The following is a 23476-nucleotide window of genomic DNA, read 5'->3' as shown; positions in this document are numbered from 1 at the left end:
AGCCATGGCTTGACAGCATATGCGCCCTCACCACCCACCATGCTGCCCACGAACCTATCAATCTTGGATCCTTTGCCCAACAGCAATGGCTGGGAAAGAGCTTGGGATCTTCAATACTCACCGTCTTTTGCCGCTGGACTCCTGCATCCGTAGCTGTTGAAGGGGACGCTGTCATGATAGACGATGCTCATCAACCAACTCGCGACGACGACACACCCTCCGACACCCGAAACATCACCGACATGTACATGGGCTGGCTGGAACCAAAAGACGATCCATGGATGTCCTATGTGAGGAGCTACCCTTTCCACGAGACATCTCTGGGCCCTATATCCGACTGGCACCCTCAATTGCGCCGAGCCGTCCAGAGAATGATGGTTTGTCCCGAGACACGCATTCTCTATTGGGGAGACCGACACGCAATGCTGTACAATGAAGCCGCTGTCCCAATCCTTGGCAAAGTACATCCGTGTTTGGGAATGCCTCTGCTCGAAACTTGGGGCCAAGTCATGAACGATCAGATCGATGCTACCATCAGAGCTGTCGTTGTTTCTGGAAAGGCTCAACAGATGAGGAACATCATGTTTGAGATGCAAAGAGACGATTTCCTCGAGCAAACTTGGCACCACTTCTACCAATTACCCATCATCGGCCCTGACGGACGTTATCTCGGATGTGTTTGCGAGTTTGCTGAAAACACCACTGCCGTTGTACAAGAAAACAGGAATGCTATTCTTGATACGTCCATCAGAAGCGCTGCAACCGCTCCCACTCTGAAAAAACTTTGGGCCACCTCGCTGCACTCCTTCAGCAAAACCTCGATCGACGTCGTCGCTGGTTGCGTCTTCTCTGTCTCCAACATTGCCGACGGTTCAGAGCCATCTCAGTCATCCCTGGATCCACAAGACTATCTTCTGGAGGCCTCCTTTGGTCTCACCAACACAAAGTCAACCATTCCCAGATCTCTGCTGAAGACACTTAGCACCTCGTTCGAAGGCGAAAAGCTAGTCGTCTTGAAACAAGCCGATGGCTCGCTCCCCTCTGACCTCCAGTGGGCTACTCCCGACCGGGCTGCCTTGAACACTCTTTGCATCCTACCCATTACAGACATCAACGACCGCAGACTTGCTGTATGCGTCTTCGGCATGAACCCAGGCAGACCCTTTGACCAAGGCAGCCGGGACTTCATTTCAAGATTCGGCGACGTACTCCGTAAGAGTGCAGTATTCATCACTCTGCCCGAAGAACAGAAACGGACCGAAGCCATCACTTCAGCATTGTCCGACAAACTAGCAATCGCTCTGCTATCTGCAGAGATGCAAGAAGAGTCGTACGCTCGCATGGCAAGGACGGCCCCGATCGGAATGTACATGTTGCGACCAGATGGATACCCTATCTTTGTCAACGACGCCTTTCTGAAGCTTCATGGTGTTACACGAGCGCAATTCTACAGACATGCAGACGAAGGCCTTGGCTGGGATCCGACTATTTATCAAGACGATAAGGAACACGTCAACCAAATGTGAGTCCGATCAACATGGAAGACACGATGACCGGCAGGCTGTATTGCGCGGGTCTAGACAGACACTGTCAACGCTGCATCTCGCAGAGACCATTACGCTTGCCATGTCGATTCGCGTTCTTTCGCTACTTGCCGTTGTGGAGATAATGCTAACGATCATCTTGCTGTAGGTGGCTGGACACGATCAACGGCACAAAGCCTGTGCAAGACGAAATACGCATTGCTGCTCCTCCGAACAAGTTCCCTGATGGGATTCGCTGGGTTGAATCCATGTCCTATGCCATACGTGACGGGGCGGGCGAGGTAACCTCGGTCCAAGGTTGGCTTCTTGACGTCAGTCCGCGAAAGATGAATGAACGCCTGGTGAATGAGAAACTTGAGGATGCGCTCGAGACCAAGCGTGCCACCGAGACGTTTTTGGATATGCTCTCGCATGAGATGAGAAATCCTTTGTCGTCGATCCTCCAGCTAGCAGATGGCATTTTATCATTGTTGGAAGACTTGCTGAAGCCTGATACCATTGAGCCTTTGAAGGATTCTGCTCAGACCATCACATTGTGTGCTAGGCATATGAAGACCATCATAGGTACTGGCTGAAAATAAGATCAAGAGTCGATCAAGTGCTAACAAGCAGTAGACGAGGTTCTCACCTTCTCAAAGTTGGACTCGAATCTTTTGGTTCTCAGTCTGGAAAGAGCTCGAGTCCCTACGATCATGGAGACTGCTCTGAAAATGTTCGAGAAGGAGATTGAACACGCCAAGATCGTGGCCAACATGGAAATCGATCAGAGCTATATGGACCTCGCTTTGAATTATGTGCTTGTAGACCCCAGCCGTCTGCTTCAAGTGGTCAGTCCATCAACCCATATTCGATGTGGGCGCCGGATACTGACTTTGCGCTACAGATCATAAATTTCCTATCCAACTCGATCAAATTCACAAAGTTTGAGCAAGAAAGGAGGATTACCATGAAGCTCGCTGCTTCCCTCACAAAGCCGACGGAACAAGACTTTGGTATTGCGTTCTTGGCACCTCGCAAGGATTTGGCTACGAACACGTCTATGCCCGCGACGCCCGACACGCCTGCGCCCGAGTACGCCCTCGGCGATGAGGTGTACATCTACATTGGTGTCGAGGATACTGGACGAGGTCTTACGGAAGACGAATGCAAAGTGTTGTTCCAAAGATTTGCTCAAGGTAAGGTTTTGCACGTGGTATGCACTGAATCTTGAAGCTAACGCAAGAACAGCATCCCCCAAGACTTACAAGACCTATGGAGGAAGTGGTCTCGGATTGTTCATCAGTCGAGGTCTGTCCGAACTACAAGGAGGGCAGATCGGAGTCAAGAGTATCGCAGGGGTTGGATCCACTTTTGCCTTCTTCATCAAGACCAGAAGGGCAGAACCGCCTCGAGCTGCTTCTCACACTGGCTCGGTGGTGTCCACAGAAGCATTGACTGACGTGCACAACTTGCCTCATGAGAAGGGTAGGCAAGATGTGCAAATCTTGACCATGTCGACGGTCGCAGAAGAGAGTGTTGTTTCGGTCAAGGACTTGCACGTACTACTTTGTGAAGACAACGCTATAAATCAAAAGGTGATTGCTGACGACACATTGTTTGCAAAAGAGGAAAGCTAAGACTGGCCCTACAGGTCATCGCACAACAACTCCGCCGCCTAGGCGTCCACACAGTCCACACGGCCGACGACGGCCTCGCAGCTCTAAACTTCCTCGCCACCACCACTTTTGCTTCTTCCTCCGTCCCTTCATCCACTCCACCCACTCCTCTCTCCATCATCCTCATGGACGTCGAAATGCCAGTCATGGACGGCCTAGGCGCTGTGAGAAGGATCCGCCAAGCAGAGGCCAAAGGCGACATCAACTCGCACATCCCCGTGATTGCGATTACGGCGAACGCGAGACAGGAACAGATTGCTGTTGCCATGGAAGCAGGCATGGATGAGGTAGTCACGAAGCCGTTTTTGGTCAGGGAGTTGGTGCCTAGGATGGTTGCGTTGGTGCAGAGGTTTGCGAGCGGCGGTGGCGGTGGTTGAAAAGAGCAAGGGAAGATTCTCGATCTTGAGCAGTTCAAAACGAGGAACATGGCCAAGAGTCTTGCACTCTTCGCTTTTACCGAAACGCGCCTCGCTGGCTACGATACAGGCAACCGCGACACAACTCCCGAAGTCAAGGTTAGGAAACCACGATGTGCAACACCTGCATACGAACCTCATAGCTGCCCGACACACGCGCAGCAAGCAAAAAGGGACGCAGCAGACTACCTGACGTCCCAAAGGGAGGAAGTCTATGGGAACATTCCGACCTCAACTGCTCCAGAGGCTCTCTCTTCGACCCACGTTTCTATCATTCTGATAAGCCCCTCGGCCTCATCAGCCATCGAGAATCTTTAGCATTTCTTCCACCGAGTGGCACTTTTCCCTCTCCTTGCCCTTGGCTTGACCTCTCTTCTTCTCTTCCGCATCGATTTTCAGCCAGTCTTGCCAATCGATGCTTCTGATGCCACGTTTTTCTGCTTCTTTCTTGACTTCGTTCCATCCTGCTCTTGGCGATGAGTGGTGGGCACCGATGAACGTTACGCCATCCGCCCAATCTTTTGCGATTATGTCGGCACTGGTAAAGGCATCTTGCATTGTGCTGGCTATAACGCCCGTGGGACCTCGCTTCACCCAGCCAGCGGCGTACATGCCGGGAACGTGGCCGGCGCCGAGAGCACCTGGTCCGCGATTCGGACTCAGCACTCTGCCGTAGAGGTCGTTGGGGATTATGCCCATTTTGCGATCGAAGGGGATGCCGAGTTCCTCGAAGCCTTCGAGGGGTTCTGATTGGTAGCCTACGGAGCGGAAGGCGAGGTTTGTAGTGAGGGTTTGTTGGTTGTTGGGCTCTTTTGTTCTGACGCGCATGCTGCGTAGAGCGTCCAAATCACTTAGAGGAACGGAGGAAGGGTCTTGGGTGAATTCTGTTTGATCGAATAGAACGCTGCCGAGAGTGTCTGGGTTTGAAGAATCCTGCTGGAAAGCGACTGGACTACGCATGTAATGTAGTTCCCACTGGCGCGTGGCTTCGGCGATCGAAGTAGCAGAGCCCTTTTCAATGACCTGTGCAATGCGCATAAGAGGACGGGGCAGTTTCTTTGTTTCTTTGGGCAAGAGCTTAGAATCGGGTGTGCTGAAGGAGACGCCGGGGAGTTGCATCAACTCGCGGACTTCTTTGATGGTGTATGGGGCTTGGAGAGGCCCTCTTCTTCCCACAACCCGTACCCTGCGCACCCTGCTCTTGGACAGCGTGTCCAAAGCAGCTTCGGTCATGTCTGTGTGTCTGAGCCTGTCGAGAGGCGATAACAGAACTCTTGCTACATCCAGTGCAACGTTTCCCTGACCAATGACAACAGCTTCGTCGCTGCTGTCAAGTGCAGGATTGAGGTTGGCATACTCGGGCAGTCCGTTGTACCAGCCAACAAAGGCACGAGCCGAGACGACGCCTTTCAAGTCCTCTCCAGGGATTTCTAGTTTGCGATCTTGCGAAGCACCGTACGAGAAGAGCATGGCATTGTAGTGCGGGGCGATTGACGACAGAGGCAGACATGAGGGAGCAGAGCCAATGGTAGTGTTGCCGATAAAGGTGAAGGAAGGATGGGATGCGACTTCGACAAACTTATCTATACAGTTCTAGCTGACAGTCAGTTTGAGTCAGGAGCGGGCGGGTGGTTTGACACTTGATACCTTTACTTCGGGATGGTCTGGAGCGACGCCGAAGCGCACCAGACCGTAGGGAGACGGCAGGGCCTCATACATGTCTACGTGAGCATCAGGCATCTTCTGCAGCATGCGGTAGGCAGCGTAGAAGCCTGCCGGGCCTGATCCTATCACAGCGCATCTGAATGGGCGGGAGCTGTCGGCGGTCGAATACAGCCGTCCTCTGGGCGGCACACTGATAAGCACATTGCACCTTCCTCTGCAAGGGACTCTCGGCCGCAACTGCCTGGTGCAGTGTCGTGGCAGCAGACTTGACATGATTGTGTGGCAGAGTTGCGGCTGTCTCCCAGCCACTCGACCTGAGGCTGGTGTGGGCTTCAATTCTGCGGCTCCCCACAGCGTCACGCAGCGGAACGTCGATCCGGAGGCTGGCGCCAGTCGCTATCTGCTTATCGCCCCGTCCCTGCAGCAACCGCCAAACACAACACTGGAGAATATATGCCCATATCGCCGCCGTTTCATTCCTCGTTCCTCCCCTTGTACGCTGGAGTTTCGAAATTGTCACAGCCATCAGGCCTGCCGCTCATTTCATCATGGTTGGCATTACTCCGCCATACTCCTTTACCGCTGTCAGCCAGAAGGACAGGGATCCGACCTACGACTTTGACCCCAAGGCCGTTACCCGTGCCAGCTACTATTCCATCGCCTCTTCAGCGTCAACTCCTGCCCCCAAGCAGCATGGCCCACTGATCGACTTCAACAGGCACCCTGATAGCTACATCATCGTGCCCTCTGCCCGTTCCAATCTCCCGCCTATGCACCCAAACACAAAGCAAAGGATCAACACGGCCCGATGGCTCCAGTTTTCTCTCCGCTTGCTCCAGCTTTTGGGTGCTCTGGGTGCTCTTGTCTGTGTGATTATCATCAGAGGCGTCAATGATGTCCAAGGTTGGATTTTGAGGATTCCTGTAAGCATGTCTCCAAGCCTCTGCGTCCTTCTTATCACTAACACCAATCACAGCCTGCCGTAGATGCTGTAGTCTGTGCATATGCTCTGTACAATCTTCAGCGTTCGCCCAAGAGACGTCCAGCAACCTCTTCGGCTAGCTACAATGCCTTCTCCTTCTTCGTTGACATTGCTCTCATGCCTTTCTATGTCTTCATCGCCTTCTTCTCGGCAAGCAATTGGCAAATGGCTCCCGGCCTTGAAGGTCGTTGGTCTACGTTCTTCCACTCGGCCTCTCAGGACGCTAAAGTGCTGGAGTCTGCCTTCTTGATTGGTAGTGTTGTGGGCGCTTTGCATCTCTTCAGCATTCCTATCGACATTTTCCTCTTCTCGCGCTTCAAGAAGATTGCCGAATATCCACCGGATATGAACCCCCTGGAGGACAATCTCACCAGCAGGATCAACCGCAAACACACTTACAAGAGCAGCGACGCATCAGCCTCCATGTCTGAGCAAAGACTGGCCATGTTGAGCGGCAGCTCTCTTAGTCTTAGCAGCCCTACTCGTGTCTCCAACAGAGACTCACTCATTCCGGAGGCCAATGTCCGACCCATGTCTTTCTACAACTCACGCACCAATCTGGATGCCACCTATCCCGGACATACCAAGGATTCTGCTCGTCAATCCAGATTTGAGTACCAACAACCAGCATCAGCCTATGTATCGCAGGCCAGCATGCATCGTACTTCGCAGGCTCATGAGCGCGAACGTTCCCGCTCTCGCTCTTCACGTCCCCAGTCATACCAACGCTACGCAAATCAGAGACCCACCACTCGTGATTCTGTTCACGACCCAATGCCAACTCGCCCTCTCTCCTTCATCACTGCTTCTGAGAACATGAGCCGCACTGGGACTCCTCAATCAGGCCGTTCTTCCGAAAAGGACCAACCCGCAAAGGCTTTGACCAACGATAACTGGTTCGTCCTTGCAGACGATGATGCCGACTTGTCTTCTCCTCGCCGTACCCCTGTTCCTGAACTCGTTTCGGATCGCGACTCTAGTCCCGAGCTCCGTGAGCCTAACGTCACTCAGCTCCGCTTTGCCAGCGAAGAGCACAAGGAACTCCTGCCCCAGCCTCTTCGCACCAACCCTCCCACCCCTCCGAAGCATTCCTTCGATGCTGGTGATTTCTACTTCGATGAAATGCCCAATGGTACCCTTGAACTGGACGACTATTCCCTACGCCAGGCCCCATCAAACACAAGCATCGGTCGTGCTTTGAGCCCTCCCGCCCCTGAGGCTTCTGCCTTGTCCGCCAAGTCATCCATCTACTCTCAACACCCAGACGACACAAGCCGCTCGAGCACTCCCAGAACCAAGCGCTACGGCAATCTGACCCCTGCCATCACCAAACTTCAGGAACAGACTGTGCCCAGAGGCCAAGGTCGCGTCGTCAGCAGGTCTGGCGTCGACATTGCTGATGCGAGCGTAATGTATCTCTCATCTGACGATCCCTATGGCGCTCGCGCTCGCAACGTGAGCGGCAAGATGGCCGAAGAGGGTCTCGGTGGTACTTGGGCTAGAAAAAGACACGTCAGCGGAAAAACTTGATGTCTTGCTCTGGAAGCAAGAAAGTCGACTGGTCGATATAAGCAGGGGTTTGGATTAATATAGATAGAGCACAGACAGGCGTTACATTGAGTATGATTAGACGGGTATTTTTGTTATACGATGGAATGGGTTGAGATGATGATGGAACGAGGAACGATTTTTCGGTCTACAGAAAGTGTTCATAACACAGAGATACGTTGGACTATGTAGCCTGACGAAACAATAATTATAGTCCAAGTAACAAATTCTCCACGAGGAAGATATTGATTGCACTTTGATCATGATCATATCTATCATTTTCGGAAGCCGCACGGCGAAGCGTCGGCGTGTGGGGCGTGGCTGCCAAAGCCGACCACCTCTGTTGTCTTTGCAACGGCGATACCAAAACCTTGCCGGGTTCCAAACAAGAAAAGCCCAGGTAGGTCATGCTGCATATCTCATAAGCCTCAGCATCGCTGAAACAATCCATAGATCTAAAATCTGCAACGTAACAACACCTTCTCCAATCGCAGAGGCAAATATCCACGAGTTGTGATATTTGCAGAAGACAGACCCCCCGTCCACTCAGCTGCCAGAGTTATCAGAACTTTCCTGGAAGAGGGAATGCCAAAGATCACATACGCAAGCATGGCACTACTTCATGCCCGCCGAGTAGCACTCCAAACCATCAAAAATCTGCCAACCCGACAGCCATGTAGAAACTTCAGCAGCACAGCACGCGCACAAGCAGACTTCACACACGCAGTAATCGGCGGAGGAGCCGTAGGCCTGGCCATCGCTCGCCGCCTCCAACAACAACACAATGGCGGCACCACCACATCCTCAGCCACATCCACAGTCTTGATCGAGCAACACAAAGCCGTGGGCACAGAAACCAGCAGCCGCAACAGCGAAGTCATTCACGCGGGAATCTACTACGGCCATGGCTCGCTAAAGACAAAATTGTGCGTCCAAGGCAAGGAAATGCTATATCAACTTTGCGATAAACATTCCATACCCTACAACAATTGTGGGAAGTGGGTGGTTGCGCAGGACGAGACGCAAGCCGAGGCTGTGGCAAAAGTGCACGAGTTTGCAAAGAGCATCGGTGTGCCTACTAGATTCTTGAGTAGAGAAGAGGCACAGAGCAGGGAACCCGATGTCAGAGCCGAAACCGCCGTGCTCGAGTCGCCCACGACGGGAATTCTGGACAGCCATGCATACATGCAATTCCTGCACGGCAGCTTCCAAGACGCCGGTGGCGATACAGCGCTGAATGCAAAGGTGACTCGCATAGAAGCACCTTCCCCTTCCTCCCCAGACTGGAAAATCTACACTGCATCGCAAGAAGGAGAAACCGAACCCATCACCGCAGAAATCCTAATCAACTCTGCAGGTCTCTACGCCTGCGACATTTCAAACATGATTTTACCTGCCTCGAGACACACACGGCCCTTTTACGCAAAGGGGAATTACTTTTCCTACGCATCCAGCAACCCCAAACCTTCTGTTTTGGTCTACCCAGCTCCTGTGCCCGGTCAAGGCGGTCTGGGCACACATTTGACTCTGGATCTAGGCGGCCGCGTCCGCTTTGGCCCCGATGTCGAGTGGGTGGACTCTCCACACGACTACACACCCACTTCCGACCCTACACGCTTTGCAGCCGCCATAGCCGATATCAAAAAATATCTTCCTGGTATTGATGAGTCGGCTTTGGCGTTGGATTACGCGGGCATAAGGCCAAAATTGGGCAGAATGGGTGCGGTGGGCTCGGGCAAAGGGTTCCAGGATTTTCACATCAAGAGGGAGGAAGGGTATGATGGGTTTGTGAATTTGTTGGGGATCGAGAGTCCAGGGTTGACCAGTAGTTTGGCTATTGCGGAGGAGGTTTGGAGGTTGTTGTATCGATAGGGAAGGAAAAAAGCTTGAAAGGTGTGGTGGGCAAGTTGTGAAGATTTGTGTCTAGAGTTTGGGATGTAATCTTGTAGATGATTAGGATGATGGGCCGGCGGTCAGGCGTTTATAGAGGACCTTGCTTGATGTGATTATGGTAATTGTGGATCGATGCTTGTAGATTCAAGATGGTAATTACAATAAGTAAATATTTCACAAGTAAATTTACCCGATGCCCGAACGCCAAAAACCGTCATTCGAAATGATACAATCAATCAAACAAACCATTACAAAGGCACACCTTCATAGTCCCAACCTCCCTCGCCACGTTTGCGTCTGCGTCTCGTGTTCTGTCTGTTCGCAGCACACTTGACCATGATTGTCAAGATGGCCAACAGGAAAACAATGACACCAGCCACGGTAGGTATGACCACCGTGGGCTTATTCGTATCTCTATCGTCAGATCTGTACGGACAAATCTCATCCACACCGCTGACCCAACAATCCTTGGTATCGATGTCGTTGATGCTCAGCCAAAACACGGGCGCATTGTCATAGTCGGTCTGTCGGGATAAGAAATCCCACATGGCAGCAACCGCATATCGATTCTCGAGTGCGGTGCGAGGGACAGCGAAAGTATAGCCTTGGTCGCAAGCTTCGTAGCCTTGGTAGTAGCGATTTTTGGCGTCGCTGATGCTGAAGGTGTAGGGTGAGTCGTCGCGACGGCAGAGGAAGCGGTTTTCGTTGGTGCAGTCTACGACTTCCCAAAGACCGTTGTTGGCGAGGTTGGAGACTGCGCAGTGGCGGTTGGTCGTTGCTGTCGATAGACTGTCGCTGGGCTCGTCCGTGTCCCAGCCCCAGAGTGAATTGCGAATGAATGCACGATAGGTGGTCGCGTTGTTTGTTGCTGAGTTGCCTAGCAACGGCATGTCTAGTATGGGTGATATACCACATGACGACAAATCTAGAGCTGCACTAGATGTCGTGTTGATGATTGTATTGTTGGGTAGATTGCTGGAGATGGCCCATGAAGAATTTGCGATTGGGACTGTGATGTTGCTAGATTGATACAGGCAGCCAGCGATGACAGTACCATTGGAAGACAATGTTGTGTCAATATCGTTTGAGATAAAGCCAGGTGAAAAGACGGTTTCAGCATCTGCCTCAAAGTCATATTGCTGCATCTGAGGGTCCACTGTTCCGATGCTTGCTATGACACGCAGAGCACGCAGAAACATGATGATGCTCTCACTGGGCCAGCCGTTCTGTGTGTACACTCCAGATGCATTATCCAGAGGCAATATCGTCATATACTCCGCCGCTGGCGGATTGTCGATATTGCCTGCAAACCATGATTGATTCAGATTGGCTCTCTCGGACCGAAGGGCTGCTGGCGTGTATAGATATCGGGAGAGAGTCGAGTTGATAAGATCGCTGATGTAGTTACCTGAAGCGGGCAGCCTTTCAGGATCGGCTGAACTCGTGGTATCGGTGGGGTCATTGAGCGGAGCAGCCAAGCGCACGTTGAACTCGAGGTATTTGAAAGTCGCATTCAGGTCATTTTCGGTCACTTCAAAATACGCCGCCAGTACGTCGGTCAAGGTGGATATGCCAATGGTGTCTGTACATGAGTAGCCATCAATTTGAAGCCCGCTCTGCGACGGCTGTACAGCGGACGACGATTGAGATGCTGCAGCCGTGCTGTCTCCGTTGGTCGTGCTGCTTGGAGCGGCCGCAAGTGTAGCGCTCGTCAAAGCTGCACTGGTGCCAGATGCGGCTATAGATTCGGAGGCAACTTCGGAAGTTTGTCGGACTTGGAGTCCCCCCGAATGGTGCACGCCTTCATTGGCAGAAATCAAGGAACTGTGCAGAACATCCCGTACTATAGGTGCGGCCGTGTCTTCAGAAACCCTGGCCCTAGTCAGAGTAGCCGACGGACTTGTGGAAGAAGAGGAGGTCGAGAGGCTGCTAGGAAAGGCTCCAGTCCTGATAGGTGAGGTCGCATTTCCTTGATTGTCGAGTTCAACTGGACACAGACTCCATGTCTGTCGGCTCTGGTCCCAGTACAAGTCGACGATTATCCTATGAAATCCAACAGCAAGAAGATTCGAGAGGCATTGCTGTGCAGCAGCATCCTCGTAGCGATGATCCGAGAAACACACAGGGGTCAGATCAACACCCGGTGCGGTGACATGGTTGATTGGGATTCTGCTGGCTAGATCCCTTTGTGACTATAGTGAAGTCCCTAGTAAGCGATGCATACGCTATGTCGTATCGCTCGAACTTGTTCTTACTAGTAGCGCGGTATAGAGAGTGCCGGATTCGTCGGTCGAGGGGTCCGGGCTATAGCTTGAATCCATGGCGCGCAGCACTCCGGCCGGCGGGTGGCATATCACAGTTCTGCCTGCGACGATGTGCACCAAATCTCTCGAAAGAGATATCACCTCATTCAGCAGTCTCGGATCTTCACTGTGCAGAGGCTGGTTGACAGGACACGCGGTGGCTGTGGAGCCGTCAGTCGTCTGCAAACGAGGCTGTGCCAAGCGCCGATCGTCATGATCGATGCCGCAAAGGAACGCCGTGGCTTGGCTCGGACCGTGAACGTGCAAGCACCAGCAGATCGTCCGTCCTCTTTTGGCCGACAGACCCGCATTGGCCTACGAGGCTGGAGCTGTCCACTTCTTGCGGAATGCCAGTTGACAAACTGTGATATAGTAGTGGTCGAAGTCCGCATGTCACGCGTTCCTCGTCGCGTTACCTTCTTGCTAAGGACGACCAACCCTACGCAGTATCGATAGCGCACTGCCGGATGCTCTCTTCCCCAAGCCCCCGTGAGCCACAATTGCGGTATCGCATTCGGCCGTGCGATCAGGAGATACTTGCACTGGCGCGCAAAGCAGTTCAAGTCGCGTAGTCCAAAAGAGAGGCGCTACATGGTCCTCCTCGGGACGGAGAAGCATACCGTGAGTTGCCTAAACTAGCAAGGACGGTGTGGAGCAGAAGCCACACTTTCCTAACGCGAGCAGAGGACAGACCTTCGCACGGATGACACAGCCAAAAAATCGTGTCCCCTATTCGTTTGCGCAAGCAGACAAGCGCCAGCCGTCTCTTCTGTGTAGGGTGCTGCCGAGGTGCATCAGTTGGGATGTTCGATAATGCCGGCCATGCTGGAGAAGGGTTGAGGACGGGAGCAGCTCCTTGCAAGCCTCGAACGCGACATACACCACGGCTCCACAGCATGTTCCCCCCTATCAACATGCCAGTACCTAGGTATGCGAGCCTTCTCGCTAACGTGTCAGATTTGGACACACGCCAATGTGGTTCTGACTGCGTCTGTGGCACTGCAAGAACAATCAGATTTGTCAATTATTAAGCCAGCTGCATTCACTACCAAGGAACATTTGAGATGCCATACCCCAGTGTCTCTCATCTAAACCTCGTGGCTTACACGTGGAGAATGTTTCTGATGCCATCAACCAGAGTGACCAGGGGGCTTTCACCGTCTGCTACAAAAATATCAGCCTTCTGTGGGACTCTTCGTCGCGTCCAACGGCGAACAGAGTAAAAGTGTATCGCAGTTTCCTGAAAGCTATACCATTACTTTTGATGTTTCAGAGTCGGAGCTAAGAGTTGTGTAGTCTGGCGCTGCACAGTGCACAACACCCTTTGATGGCTTGGTGCTTCTTTGTGGTAGCCTCTCTGCGCTGTTCAACTCTGTCTCCTCTCGAACTCTTGGTAGGAAACTTTAGCCTTTTCGCGTCCTGAGCGGAAGCCAAACGGTCGGCCCGCGGCGAGAAACACGAACAGATCGAAAAAGAGTTGTTGCCAAACAGAAATCATGAAAGGTTTCGATCACTCATCTTGGTTCGCGACAGCTCTTCTCGCGTCGAATGCTGGGACGATCAATTCTCCCAGAGTTTCGCAGCACCCAGGTTTTTGGACGAATCACGGGAATGCGATCAGGTGAATACATTTTGATCATCTGACGCGATAAGACCTCGTAAAGGGTTCGATCGCCTACCTTCTCGTGACAACAGATAAGTGACAGGTGCTGCCGCTTACGCGCACAGGACGGAGAAGCAGGTCACGACTTGCAATCGGGCATAAGTAGCGTTCCAGACCAGAGATGCATAAGGGACCTGGGACAAGTCGGCAGGAAGGATCTTGGTCAACAGCATAGCGTGTAGTGTGGATACCCGTGCATACATAGTTTGTTCTTCTACACGGACACGGAGACGTAACTCTCCCCCCTGTGGCACTCTTGTGGTGGGGAGGGAAGGGAAGCACGGCTGAAGATCGAAACTCGTGAATACGTACGAGGCCAGCGACGGGATCAGCAGCAGCATCATCATGGTTGCGTGCTAGAGCGTTGACCTCCCGATGGTTAATCTTGCAAGGTGCAAAACGTCGGAGGGGGGATTCAGCTCCCCTGTTGCGAAAGTCGTTGCAACGCTTCCGTCCCCGGTGAGATGCGTTGTGACTGTTACGGCTGTTTGTGCTGTTATTTCGTTTCTGATGAGACTGGCAAACGTCTCTGGCAGTTGTGCTCTTCCTACAACGACCAAACGTGTTCGTACATAACGGTGAGATTGAGGTGAATAAGATTAATGTAATCAGAGCATGAACGGTGCAGTTAAACAAACAAAGGACCTGCAGCTCGGTGTAAACACAGACACAAGGACGAACGTAGCAGAACCTCAAGAGATAGTTGCATGTCTTCCAACAATGAGAATTCAGAACCACGTAAAGTAGGCTGTTATTGGGTATCTCGATGCAAGTGCAATCGTGATAGATTTTTGCGGTTTCATGTCTAAGAATAAAGTGCACTGTCTGCGTTTTCAGCATCAGTGGGAGGATGTTTGACAGGGAACAGCAACGATGAAGAAGATATACCGCTCGCTGAACGGTGTGCAGCTGTTGGATCTTGGGGTTGAGGCTGCAAGACACTCCAAGTGTTATAGATGATGGCAAAGGAGTTGAAAGATGTGTTCGATGATAGCGAATGATCATTAGAATCGAAAGCGATGCTAAAGCAAAACAAGTTGGGTATACACAATTCTCCATCCCTCAAACCCAGCACCATGCATAGATTACAAACGCCATGAAATGTAGTAAACCAGAAAGCCCAAGACGCCTCATCCCTCATTATTTACATGCAATCCCGATTCTGTCGTTGATAAAGGGTTTAGTTGGCAACAATGGCCGACAATCTCATCTTCTCCTTGGGGCTCTCCTTGCCGTCGCCGCCATCTTGAGCAAGCTCGGGATCAAGCGAGTGGTGCTGGTGAGCGGCGGCAGCCATGTGAGGAGGCATGTGTGAGAAGTGGTGCTGAGGAGCCATTTGCTGGTAGACGTGGGGAAGAGGTGCTTGGTGAGGATATTGCATCTGAGGGTACTCCTGAGCTTGGCGGTACATCATGGCAGCTTGGGGGTTGAAGGCCTCCTGAAGCATCTGGGGACGCTTAGTGCCATCCTCGGAGCGAGACATTTGCATGGGAATCTGGTAGCCCTCTTGGCCGGGAACAACCAGGCGCTGTTGCTGCATGTAGGAGCTGGAAGGGCGGCGGTCGACGTATCGCTGGTCTTGTTGGCTGAGAGGAGGAAGCTCGACGGGGGATGTGCCGTGAGGGGAGCGTTGCGAGTATGAAGAAGCGTCTGAAACTAGGGAAGGTGCGCCGTCTGCCGAAATTTGAGAGTAAGCACCAGGTGAAGGCAAAGGACTGTCGAAAGGAGACGCACGAAGAGTGCGACCGAACTGAGGAACACCCAGGGTCTGAGGATAATGAGCTTGCTGCGTGGCAATGTGTGCCTGCTGCTGGTAGATGGCAGGCAGCTGGTTCTGGTCGAAATACTGGGGTCTTTGCATGGCAGAGTTGAAGTACATGGCCTGCTCAGGCATGTGTTGCTGAACAACTTGGCCAGGCTGGCCAATCATCTGGTGTTGAACATGCTGCTGCTGTTGACGGGTTTCCATCTCGGCACGGCGTTGAGCGTTGCGTCTGCGGCGGTTCATGCCGCCATTCCACCAGTTCTTGACAGCGTTGTCGCTGCGGCCGCGAAGGCGACGAGCGATCTCGGCCCAGCGCTTGCCCATCTCGGCGACCATTTGCTCAATCAACTCACCCTCCTCGGGAGTGATGGGATCATGGTTGAGGTTGGGCTTGAGGTTCTGGTGGTATCTCTCACGGCACTGCTTGGGAGAGCGAGTGCCCATCATGCTCGAGATGCGGACCCAGTTGTGGGCGCCCTGAGAGTGGACAAGGCTCATGAGGATGTGATCCTCCTGCTGGGACCAAGGACCTCTCTTGTGTGCAGGCATTTTGAAGGATCAAAAGACTTGAAGGAATGTAGAAGTTGGAACTGGAAAGGCTGTTAGATATGGTTCATGGTCGCGAGGTGGTATGAGGTTGTAAGGGAATACACGTTGCGACAACGTGGATAGCAGGCATTGATGATGGTATGATGCTTACCTAAAGTCAAGCTTGAAGCTATGAAAGGAATGTGGTAGAGGACAGTGTGTCTGAGGCGATGAGGATGGAGGAGAAGTAAGACAACGGGGAGGGATAACGAGGTCGTTATAAAGTCGATGCAAGACCAGTTGGGATGTTGGATGGCTGTTGATGTTGCGACGAGGTCGTTGTATTTGTATCGAGCACAGTGTTTAACGGTATCAGGAGGAATTCCGAATCCGTCACAACGATGGGCCTAAACGGACAGCGGGGCAGGTGCGTCAACTCCTGTTGAAGTTCCAAGAGGGGCAGGCTTTGGGTCTGGGTGATGTCGATAGTTCTCACGGAGGTAGGTTGGCGGCCGTTGTCGAAAAGCAGGAGACGGACGGTTATAACGGTTGGAGGCCAGGTCCTGATGAGGAGGGAGCATGTCAAAAGAAGGGGATCTAGGGCTCAATTGTACTTGGCCCTTCCCGCTAACGTCAGAGTCGAACTTTATCCAGATCGCTGGGTGATGGGCGATGTGCAGCAGGGATGGTGAGCATGGCCATGCCAGAGGCTTGCACCAGTCCCGACGGCGCCGGCGCGGTCCCCCTTGCCTCGTCGCTCGCTCGCTCCATCAACCAAGAAAACCCACTTTGAGTCCTTGGCTTTGTTGCTCGACGCCTACTGCAGGTCATCGGACGCCGTTGCAGGATCTTCGCGGTTTGACTCTGGCCCGCCCCCCTTGTGCGCGTATAACGACCCAAGACTTTTGAGCGTTGGCCTTCCCAAGCTGGGCCGTACCGAGCTTGGGAAGGCGTCATCCACGCCCGCCGTTCGATGCAGAAAGCCGTTTGGAATCATTCGAAACAGTCAACAGCCAGTAGTCAAAGATGAGGATCAATAACAATGAAATCGGTGTTCACCTTGACCTCTCTGTTCGTCGAACTATCGTCTGCTGTGTGCTCAAACATCCACACACTATGCAAATTTTGTGCGCCATTCGCTTCTTTGGCTTTTGGAATACTCGCGCACTTGCCGCATCGCCGAGCAAGGCCCTTGAGCCTTTTGGCCGCACTTGCAGTCATAGACCACGCCCCGGGTCCATCTAACACGCACTCGGAATCCTCTCTGACCGCGCCATGCCCTGTTTGGACGGTTGGCCATCGCCAAAGTTAACCCTTCGCGCGGCCCGTTAACAGCAACTGCTTTTCCCCCTTCTACCTCTCTCCCCTTGCGCAAGCGCACTGCTTCTGCATGGCCTTGTTGTGCCCGTTGGACCTGTCTGCCAACTGTCACAACTTCTCCTTGTAATTTTACTGTCCACGTTTGCAAGCTGCCTGTCACAACTTCTTGTTGATGTGTTTTGTTTAATTTTATAAAGCGAACCAACCCCCTGCACCCTTATGCAACTTTCACTCACGCCGGTGGGGATCGTGCAGATCTTCGCGCGTTAGCACTTTGTCAGTGCCTTCCAGCTGGAGCAACACCAAGCGGCTCCCTGCATGCATCTCTCAAAGCGCCAAAACTTGACTCCTTCTGAGAGCTTCTTCGGCAATTTTCATGCTGCTGCCGTCGCCAGCCGCGGTTAGACACGCTGTCTTGTTCAACTTCAATCATCATCATCATCATCATCATCATCATCGTCAATATTATAGTAGCCGCTCATCAGAGAATGTCGTCTAGGAATCCTTCGACTCGGTCACTCCGGACGACACATTCCAAGACGTCTCGTCCATGTAGATTCCTACCATGAAAGACATGTTTCAAAAAGAAAATCCTGACATGATGGGATTTCTCGGACGTGTGAAGCTCGCCGAATCGACAAGGTTCATATTTGAAATATCCTCTTGGCTAGCGCGTCTCCTTGTCTACCAGTCCGCATTCGCCCTCTTCTCCAGACTATCTTGCCAGCCTAACCGTGACTGTCTGCACACTAAGCCTCTTTCGCGGCTGATCTTTCGCGATTTGAAGCCCCAAGTAGGAAAGCTTGATCCCTACGGATCCCATTTTCAGCCGTACTTTGTTCACGAGGCTCTCAATGTTGGTACACTCCCTAGATCTTGCCCGGATTTTCGCCTGGCTACAGCAACATATGGTCTTGTACCTACTACCGAGATGTCAACAGTCTTAGGCCCTGAGACCTCTTGTGACAGCTTTTCCGAAGATTCAGGTCTGCATACCACATCAAGGAAAAGAGTCATGAGCACACCACACCATATCATACCTCAATGCAAATGTCTTGGACCACATCCAACTTGCTGGGATTCGAGACATTCATCTAATAATGCAGACAAGAATAGCTACACTACGTTGAGTCGCAGGCTGCGCTGCACTGCACAGTTGCTTGAGCGTCCATGGCATCTTCGTCGAGCATACCCGGAGAGGTGTACGTGCCCAGATTCTCAACCAAGGCGTTCTTACAAGATGCCGGGGTCCTTTAGTTTCAGTGCTGCTGCAGTTTAGCCAGCATGATCAGACTGGAGCCAAATATGCAGGATGCTGCATATCTGGAATCCACGAGCCATTCCTGATTCAATACAGCCTTATGCATGGCTTCTCAAATCGATCTGCAGTACACGAAACACAGGCGACTCCGAAATACATGGTTGCTGTTGCTGCGTGTCGGTCTCGCCGTGCCTGGCGCACATTGTTATGGCCGTGTGATAGATAGGCAACGTCTATCGCGGGTTGCGCAATAACATTGTCCGGCGTTGAGCGAGGTCTGGCTCAGACGTTGTCGGGCCGCTTCCAAGCCTTTGTGGCAAGAGATCAATATCAATTGAGCGCGGTCGCTCTGGTCAATCTCGTATGACATCGCGTTTAAGCCGTTACTGTTGCGGTGATCATTCGTTCATCTGTCTGACAGTTGGCAGATATGAAGTCTTGATTGGGCCCAGTCGAGGGCATTTACGCCCGTAAGGAAGGGTCTTGTCGCCACGCTCGTATATCAATGAGCAGCAGCCAATATTTGACTGCGAAGATCTACGTACGTGCAAACCCATATGTCTCTGGATTAGACAGCATCGCAATCAGAAGCACATGGCGATGTGCCACAACGTGATGTCGACATCTCACAACGGGTGGCTACCATGGTCTTGGAGCTGAGTTACGCACGTCAGTCATGCGCGTCTACTTCGATTCCGACACTTACTGCTTTGGGACACACCTCTACGAGTAGGTCTGCTTCCTTTTCCTAAATTCGATAACCAAATAGGACGCGGCACGCAGTGGGTCGCATCCATCGTCACGCCGTATCCCACAATTGTTCGTTTTTAATATAACATGCCGACCCACAGTCTTGGACATGGAAACACACTCTCCCTACGGGCGTAATTGCAGCAGCAGCTAGCAGGTGAGTATGGAACATTCTATTATTTCCAAGACGCGCGAGCATGGGTCGTGCAGCGTCATGGGGGCCTGCATGTCTCTTGAGCTGCAGCCACAAGCAGAAGGATTCAGAAGTCCATGCTACAACACGTCGTTGATCACCCGAACCTTGGATTTGTCTGCGGAGGAGCACACCAGTGTGGTTAGTCGCGCTGTCGGGGCGACAAATCGGACATTCGAGTACACGTCTCTTTCAATCGTTTCTAAACGCAGGATGTGTGATTTGCTGATTGGCAAGATGGGCGGCATTTTTGCCTTGTGCATTTACAGCACTGCGAGCATGCTGCGCAGAGTCTAAACGGTGATGTGCCTTGCGTCTTCTTGTCAGCCTCATCTCGTGCCACAGAAGGGTCGTGGGGGTATGTCCATTATAGTACAAACGGCCTACCACTTCATAGATAAGGTGCCCGTTCCTCCCGCCCGACGACAACGGTACGGAGATATCTTGACGACATCCAGATTACATGCTACTCATGCCATTTCAACTTCACTACACCTCTCGAAGTAATTGCACAAGGATATGACGGCCTGTCTTGCAGGGTTGTTTCCTTCGCAGGTTCTGCTGCGCGCCGAGGTTTCCCAGCTATCTTAGTCGCATGCAGGAAACACAAATCATCTGCGCAGTGGGGGCCGTGCTGGCTTTTGCAGCAAATGCTGCCGATCACTTCTTCCTCACTCTCATATCCACCTCTCCACTTCTGAGCAAGCAATTGTGCTGTTCCTCACTGACTCTTGCATTGATGCAGCCCTATCATTCCACACGACTGGGCAATGTTCCCGCTTTCGAATATATTTTGCTTTCCGCCTTGCAGCGAACGATGCTCGCTCAGATGGCATCGGTTGGTCAATGTGCACTGAGATCACTCTAGGTTCTGTGATGCCTGTGACGAGCTCGACCATTGAAGCGCCCAACGCGCGATGCAAGAACAAGCAATGCTTCATCGCGAGTACATTGCCAGAAAGCCACCGCTGTGACTTGAGTAAGCAAATACACGTACCGATGACGAATCCGGAAAGACTCGTCCGGAGATGAGAGCTGGTTTCATCACACATTCACGATTGATTGGGATATCGTCTATGGAACAGAAAGATTGTGAGAAACAACGCATCTTTGACGGACAACTTAGACGATGCTTGCCTTACCTGGTTCCGGATGATGATGGCGGATCTGCACTACTTGTCGCCGTGATGACCCTGCTCACATTTTGACAAGCCCTCTTCGACCAGTCACCCACCATCTGATCTCTCTCTGGTCAAGTACGAGGTACAAAGATTCTGTACAGTACGAAACCTTCCTTGTTACTTCCTTACATCAGATTATGTATCCCATTGACAAACACTTGGAAACGCGATTGCACTATCTAATGCACCTTCCAAACACGCTACTGCACAGCATGGAGTTCAGCTGGACTGGCGTTCGAGTAGCCACAAACCTCAATTTAGTATCTTGGATCGAGCTTCAGTAGTGATGAAGAGATGCCGGAGTGAATTGAATATAGGTCCTTTTTGTGGCCGATGCTCTACTTGACCGACTTTCAGGATGCCGTCAGGCATGAAGCTCGACGGAGTATATCGAAGCTCGACCGCACGGCAGCTCTCTGAGCTTGGGAAAAACGACCTTGCAGATACCGAATCTGACCGAGCAGCTTGCACTACGTCTCCTCCAGTCTCCACACCTATGACACTGGGCCGGCTCAGCTCGTGTATGTCTACAGTGTACCCGGGTACGTCCCGTGAGTAATAACAATCGAGAGCTCAAGAGATGGTGGTAGATGCTACATGTAAGATCCAGGCAAAACTTGCCTCTCGATCCGATGAGATCGAAGGTACAAAGATACATATCTGCTTCATGTAATACCGAAACACATGTCCGAGCAAACGACAGCTGAACGTCACTTCATCACCACCAGTTGTCACATTCCCTCGAGAACTACATTCGCACTTCTCATCATGCCTATTATCCAGAATCATCTTCAGATCTACGACAAACGAAGAGCAGTGTCACTAGTCTCTGGACATCACAATAAACACACGTTAATCAGTCCCGATATACGCGTCAATGTCTTCACTGTTATTCGTAAGCAAAAGTTCTGCGATATTTCTGCTGGTGGCAATTTTCATCAACTTAACAGACTTTTCAAAGTATGCGATGAGACACGAGACCCACGCAAAGTCTATGAAAGACGCTGCTCATCACAACACCGTACCTCGTATACCGTAGGTCCTTGGCCGTTACCTATCAAGTTCCAGAGATCAACAGTTTATCAGAAAAGATTCCGGACTAGCAGATGATCACCAAAATACACGAGGAAGAGCGGATGCCGTGATTGAGCGCGAAGCTGTCCACCGATAGTAGGTCAATGGCAAGATCGCCGTTCCATCATATCAATCACTTCCACCTTCGACTCTCAATTGTCATGAATCGACCACTCAAGTCGAAGGGAACGTTAAGCTGTACCGATCACCCGTACCCCTGCTGCCCGTGCAGAAAACAAGAGTTTCGGAACTCTAGCTTTTTTCAAATTTTTGATATCATTTATAGTCTTTCGATTTCGATATAAGCAGTGAAAGACATGCGACCGGAGTTCCGCTGGGCCTTGTATGACAGTTGACCCTTTAAGATCTACAAAGATTGATTAAGCTTAATCGATGTTTCAGATCTCACTCTCTCTTTGCTGCGCGTGACGTTAATGTATCTTGGTTATGTTGAGACACCTTTGATGAGAAGCATACTGTTCCAAAGGCTTATATAAAGCAGAGGGCGAAAAGAGGCGAAAGTAACGCGTAAAGTGTCATATCGCAAAGATAGCGAGCCACCATAAAGCATAGGAAACGGGCAGAACCGGGCGAGCATGGAGGATCTATCGCTGTTAACAAATTTCGCATTTTCTAACGACATCGCACGCGAAGTAAGATGGTGTAAGAAGACGAGTAGCTCTATATCGTTCATAGGAAACAATGCAATTGTAAAGATAGTCTAAAAGCCCGATCTCCTAAATAGTCTTATATGTACATTCTAAAGAAAGCTTGAAATTATACAGAATTGCTCTTCTGCTGTTACGGCCGTGCTCTCTTTCCGTTTCCAAATACTAGATAGCCCTGATCGCTCTTTTACAAATACGAGCATCCATTCCTCGATCTTCGCCTAAATGCATAACAATCTTTCTATTGTCGACAGTAAGAAACAGCCCCTGCAAAACTCAATTGCCTAAACTCTCCACACAAAACGTGTATATTCTAAGACACATTAGTAGAAATCGCATTCTTGGCGACAAAGAAAAGAGTGTAAAGTTATTCCAAAATTCAAGCATCACTTGCAGATATAAGACACACTTGTAACAGTTCCAAGTCCATGAATTCATCATCACCCAAGATATACTATGCTGAATCTAAAGTGCATGACTCCCGGAGTGGACTCCCTTGGTTTGAAGATATGTGATTATACTTCCCTCTCGTCCGCCCGCGTCCCTGAGACCGCGAGGTATTCAGTCGATCTTTTGACATTCTGCAAAGATTGGACACCAGCGAAAACAGGCAGTAGAAGATAGAGTTTCGTGACTCAGCGTGTAGGTATCAAATATCGTATGACGCGATAGATCTTTTTTGTGCGCCCACAGAGCAAGACGACAGAGATCAATCACCATGCCTTTCCCCGTGTACAAAAGGCATGTAACGCATGTAATCATCAAAATGCCCAGTGTTGTCAAGGACTGGATCGTATTCCATCGAGATGCAAGTGTTTCCTAGGGCCTAGGCTCTCTTTGGATCCATCTTTGATCTGAGAGAGATCACTGTGCCTTGCTATAGTGAGCATTGTGTTCTACACCTCTCATAGGAGAGAGGAGCTTAGAGGACAAGCAGCTACGAAGTCTAGCACACGAGGGAGGCGAAAGCAATGTGCTGATGTCGATGTGCCTAACTTTGAAAGAAAACCATAGCTATGCAACGCCAGCGCTCCGGAACCAGATAAAGAGATGCAAAAGCAGTTGTG

The 23476-nt window shown here is 51.4% G+C and overlaps 7 protein-coding genes across 7 annotated transcripts; 4 read left to right on the top strand and 3 right to left on the bottom strand.

The window, feature by feature from the left end:
* Window positions 1-248: 248 nt before the first annotated feature.
* Window positions 249-3576, top strand: M436DRAFT_52673 (uncharacterized protein; the record flags this gene model as incomplete). Its single annotated transcript, XM_013569340.1, has 6 exons — window positions 249-1522; window positions 1693-2108; window positions 2157-2371; window positions 2428-2719; window positions 2772-3118; window positions 3175-3576. 6 exons carry the CDS (start codon window positions 249-251, stop codon window positions 3574-3576), a joined length of 2946 nt encoding a protein of 981 aa, XP_013424794.1.
* A 336-nt stretch (window positions 3577-3912) lies between these two features.
* On the bottom strand, window positions 3913-5553 carry M436DRAFT_52925 (nucleotide-binding domain-containing protein; the record flags this gene model as incomplete). Its single annotated transcript, XM_013569377.1, has 2 exons — window positions 3913-5208; window positions 5263-5553. The coding sequence occupies 2 exons, from the start codon at window positions 5551-5553 to the stop codon at window positions 3913-3915; spliced, it is 1587 nt and encodes a 528-aa protein (XP_013424831.1).
* A 275-nt stretch (window positions 5554-5828) lies between these two features.
* On the top strand, window positions 5829-7792 carry M436DRAFT_84304 (uncharacterized protein; the record flags this gene model as incomplete). The annotated part of the gene is made up of 2 exons (XM_013569537.1): window positions 5829-6203; window positions 6257-7792. The coding sequence occupies 2 exons, from the start codon at window positions 5829-5831 to the stop codon at window positions 7790-7792; spliced, it is 1911 nt and encodes a 636-aa protein (XP_013424991.1).
* Window positions 7793-8419: 627 nt separating this feature from the next.
* On the top strand, window positions 8420-9682 carry M436DRAFT_53253 (FAD dependent oxidoreductase; the record flags this gene model as incomplete). The annotated part of the gene is made up of 1 exon (XM_013569441.1): window positions 8420-9682. The coding sequence occupies one exon, from the start codon at window positions 8420-8422 to the stop codon at window positions 9680-9682; it is 1263 nt and encodes a 420-aa protein (XP_013424895.1).
* Window positions 9683-9951: 269 nt separating this feature from the next.
* M436DRAFT_84302 (uncharacterized protein) lies at window positions 9952-12024 on the bottom strand (the record flags this gene model as incomplete). Its single annotated transcript, XM_013569536.1, has 2 exons — window positions 9952-11895; window positions 11959-12024. 2 exons carry the CDS (start codon window positions 12022-12024, stop codon window positions 9952-9954), a joined length of 2010 nt encoding a protein of 669 aa, XP_013424990.1.
* Window positions 12025-15431: 3407 nt separating this feature from the next.
* On the bottom strand, window positions 15432-15983 carry M436DRAFT_16184 (uncharacterized protein; the record flags this gene model as incomplete). The annotated part of the gene is made up of 1 exon (XM_013569313.1): window positions 15432-15983. A coding segment is annotated over one exon (552 nt), but the record flags the coding sequence as incomplete, so codon positions are not given.
* A 1864-nt stretch (window positions 15984-17847) lies between these two features.
* Window positions 17848-21303, top strand: M436DRAFT_66136 (uncharacterized protein; the record flags this gene model as incomplete). Its single annotated transcript, XM_013569473.1, has 11 exons — window positions 17848-18268; window positions 18420-18719; window positions 19120-19272; window positions 19313-19362; window positions 19395-19450; window positions 19504-19627; window positions 19756-19844; window positions 20110-20465; window positions 20503-20578; window positions 21025-21209; window positions 21278-21303. 11 exons carry the CDS (start codon window positions 17848-17850, stop codon window positions 21301-21303), a joined length of 1836 nt encoding a protein of 611 aa, XP_013424927.1.
* Between the last annotated feature and the right edge of the window lie 2173 nt (window positions 21304-23476).

This window comes from Aureobasidium namibiae (assembly GCF_000721765.1).
Source record: "Aureobasidium namibiae CBS 147.97 unplaced genomic scaffold scaffold_15, whole genome shotgun sequence".
NCBI lineage: Eukaryota > Fungi > Ascomycota > Dothideomycetes > Dothideales > Saccotheciaceae > Aureobasidium > Aureobasidium namibiae.
This window is presented reverse-complemented; position numbering and strand designations above follow the sequence as displayed.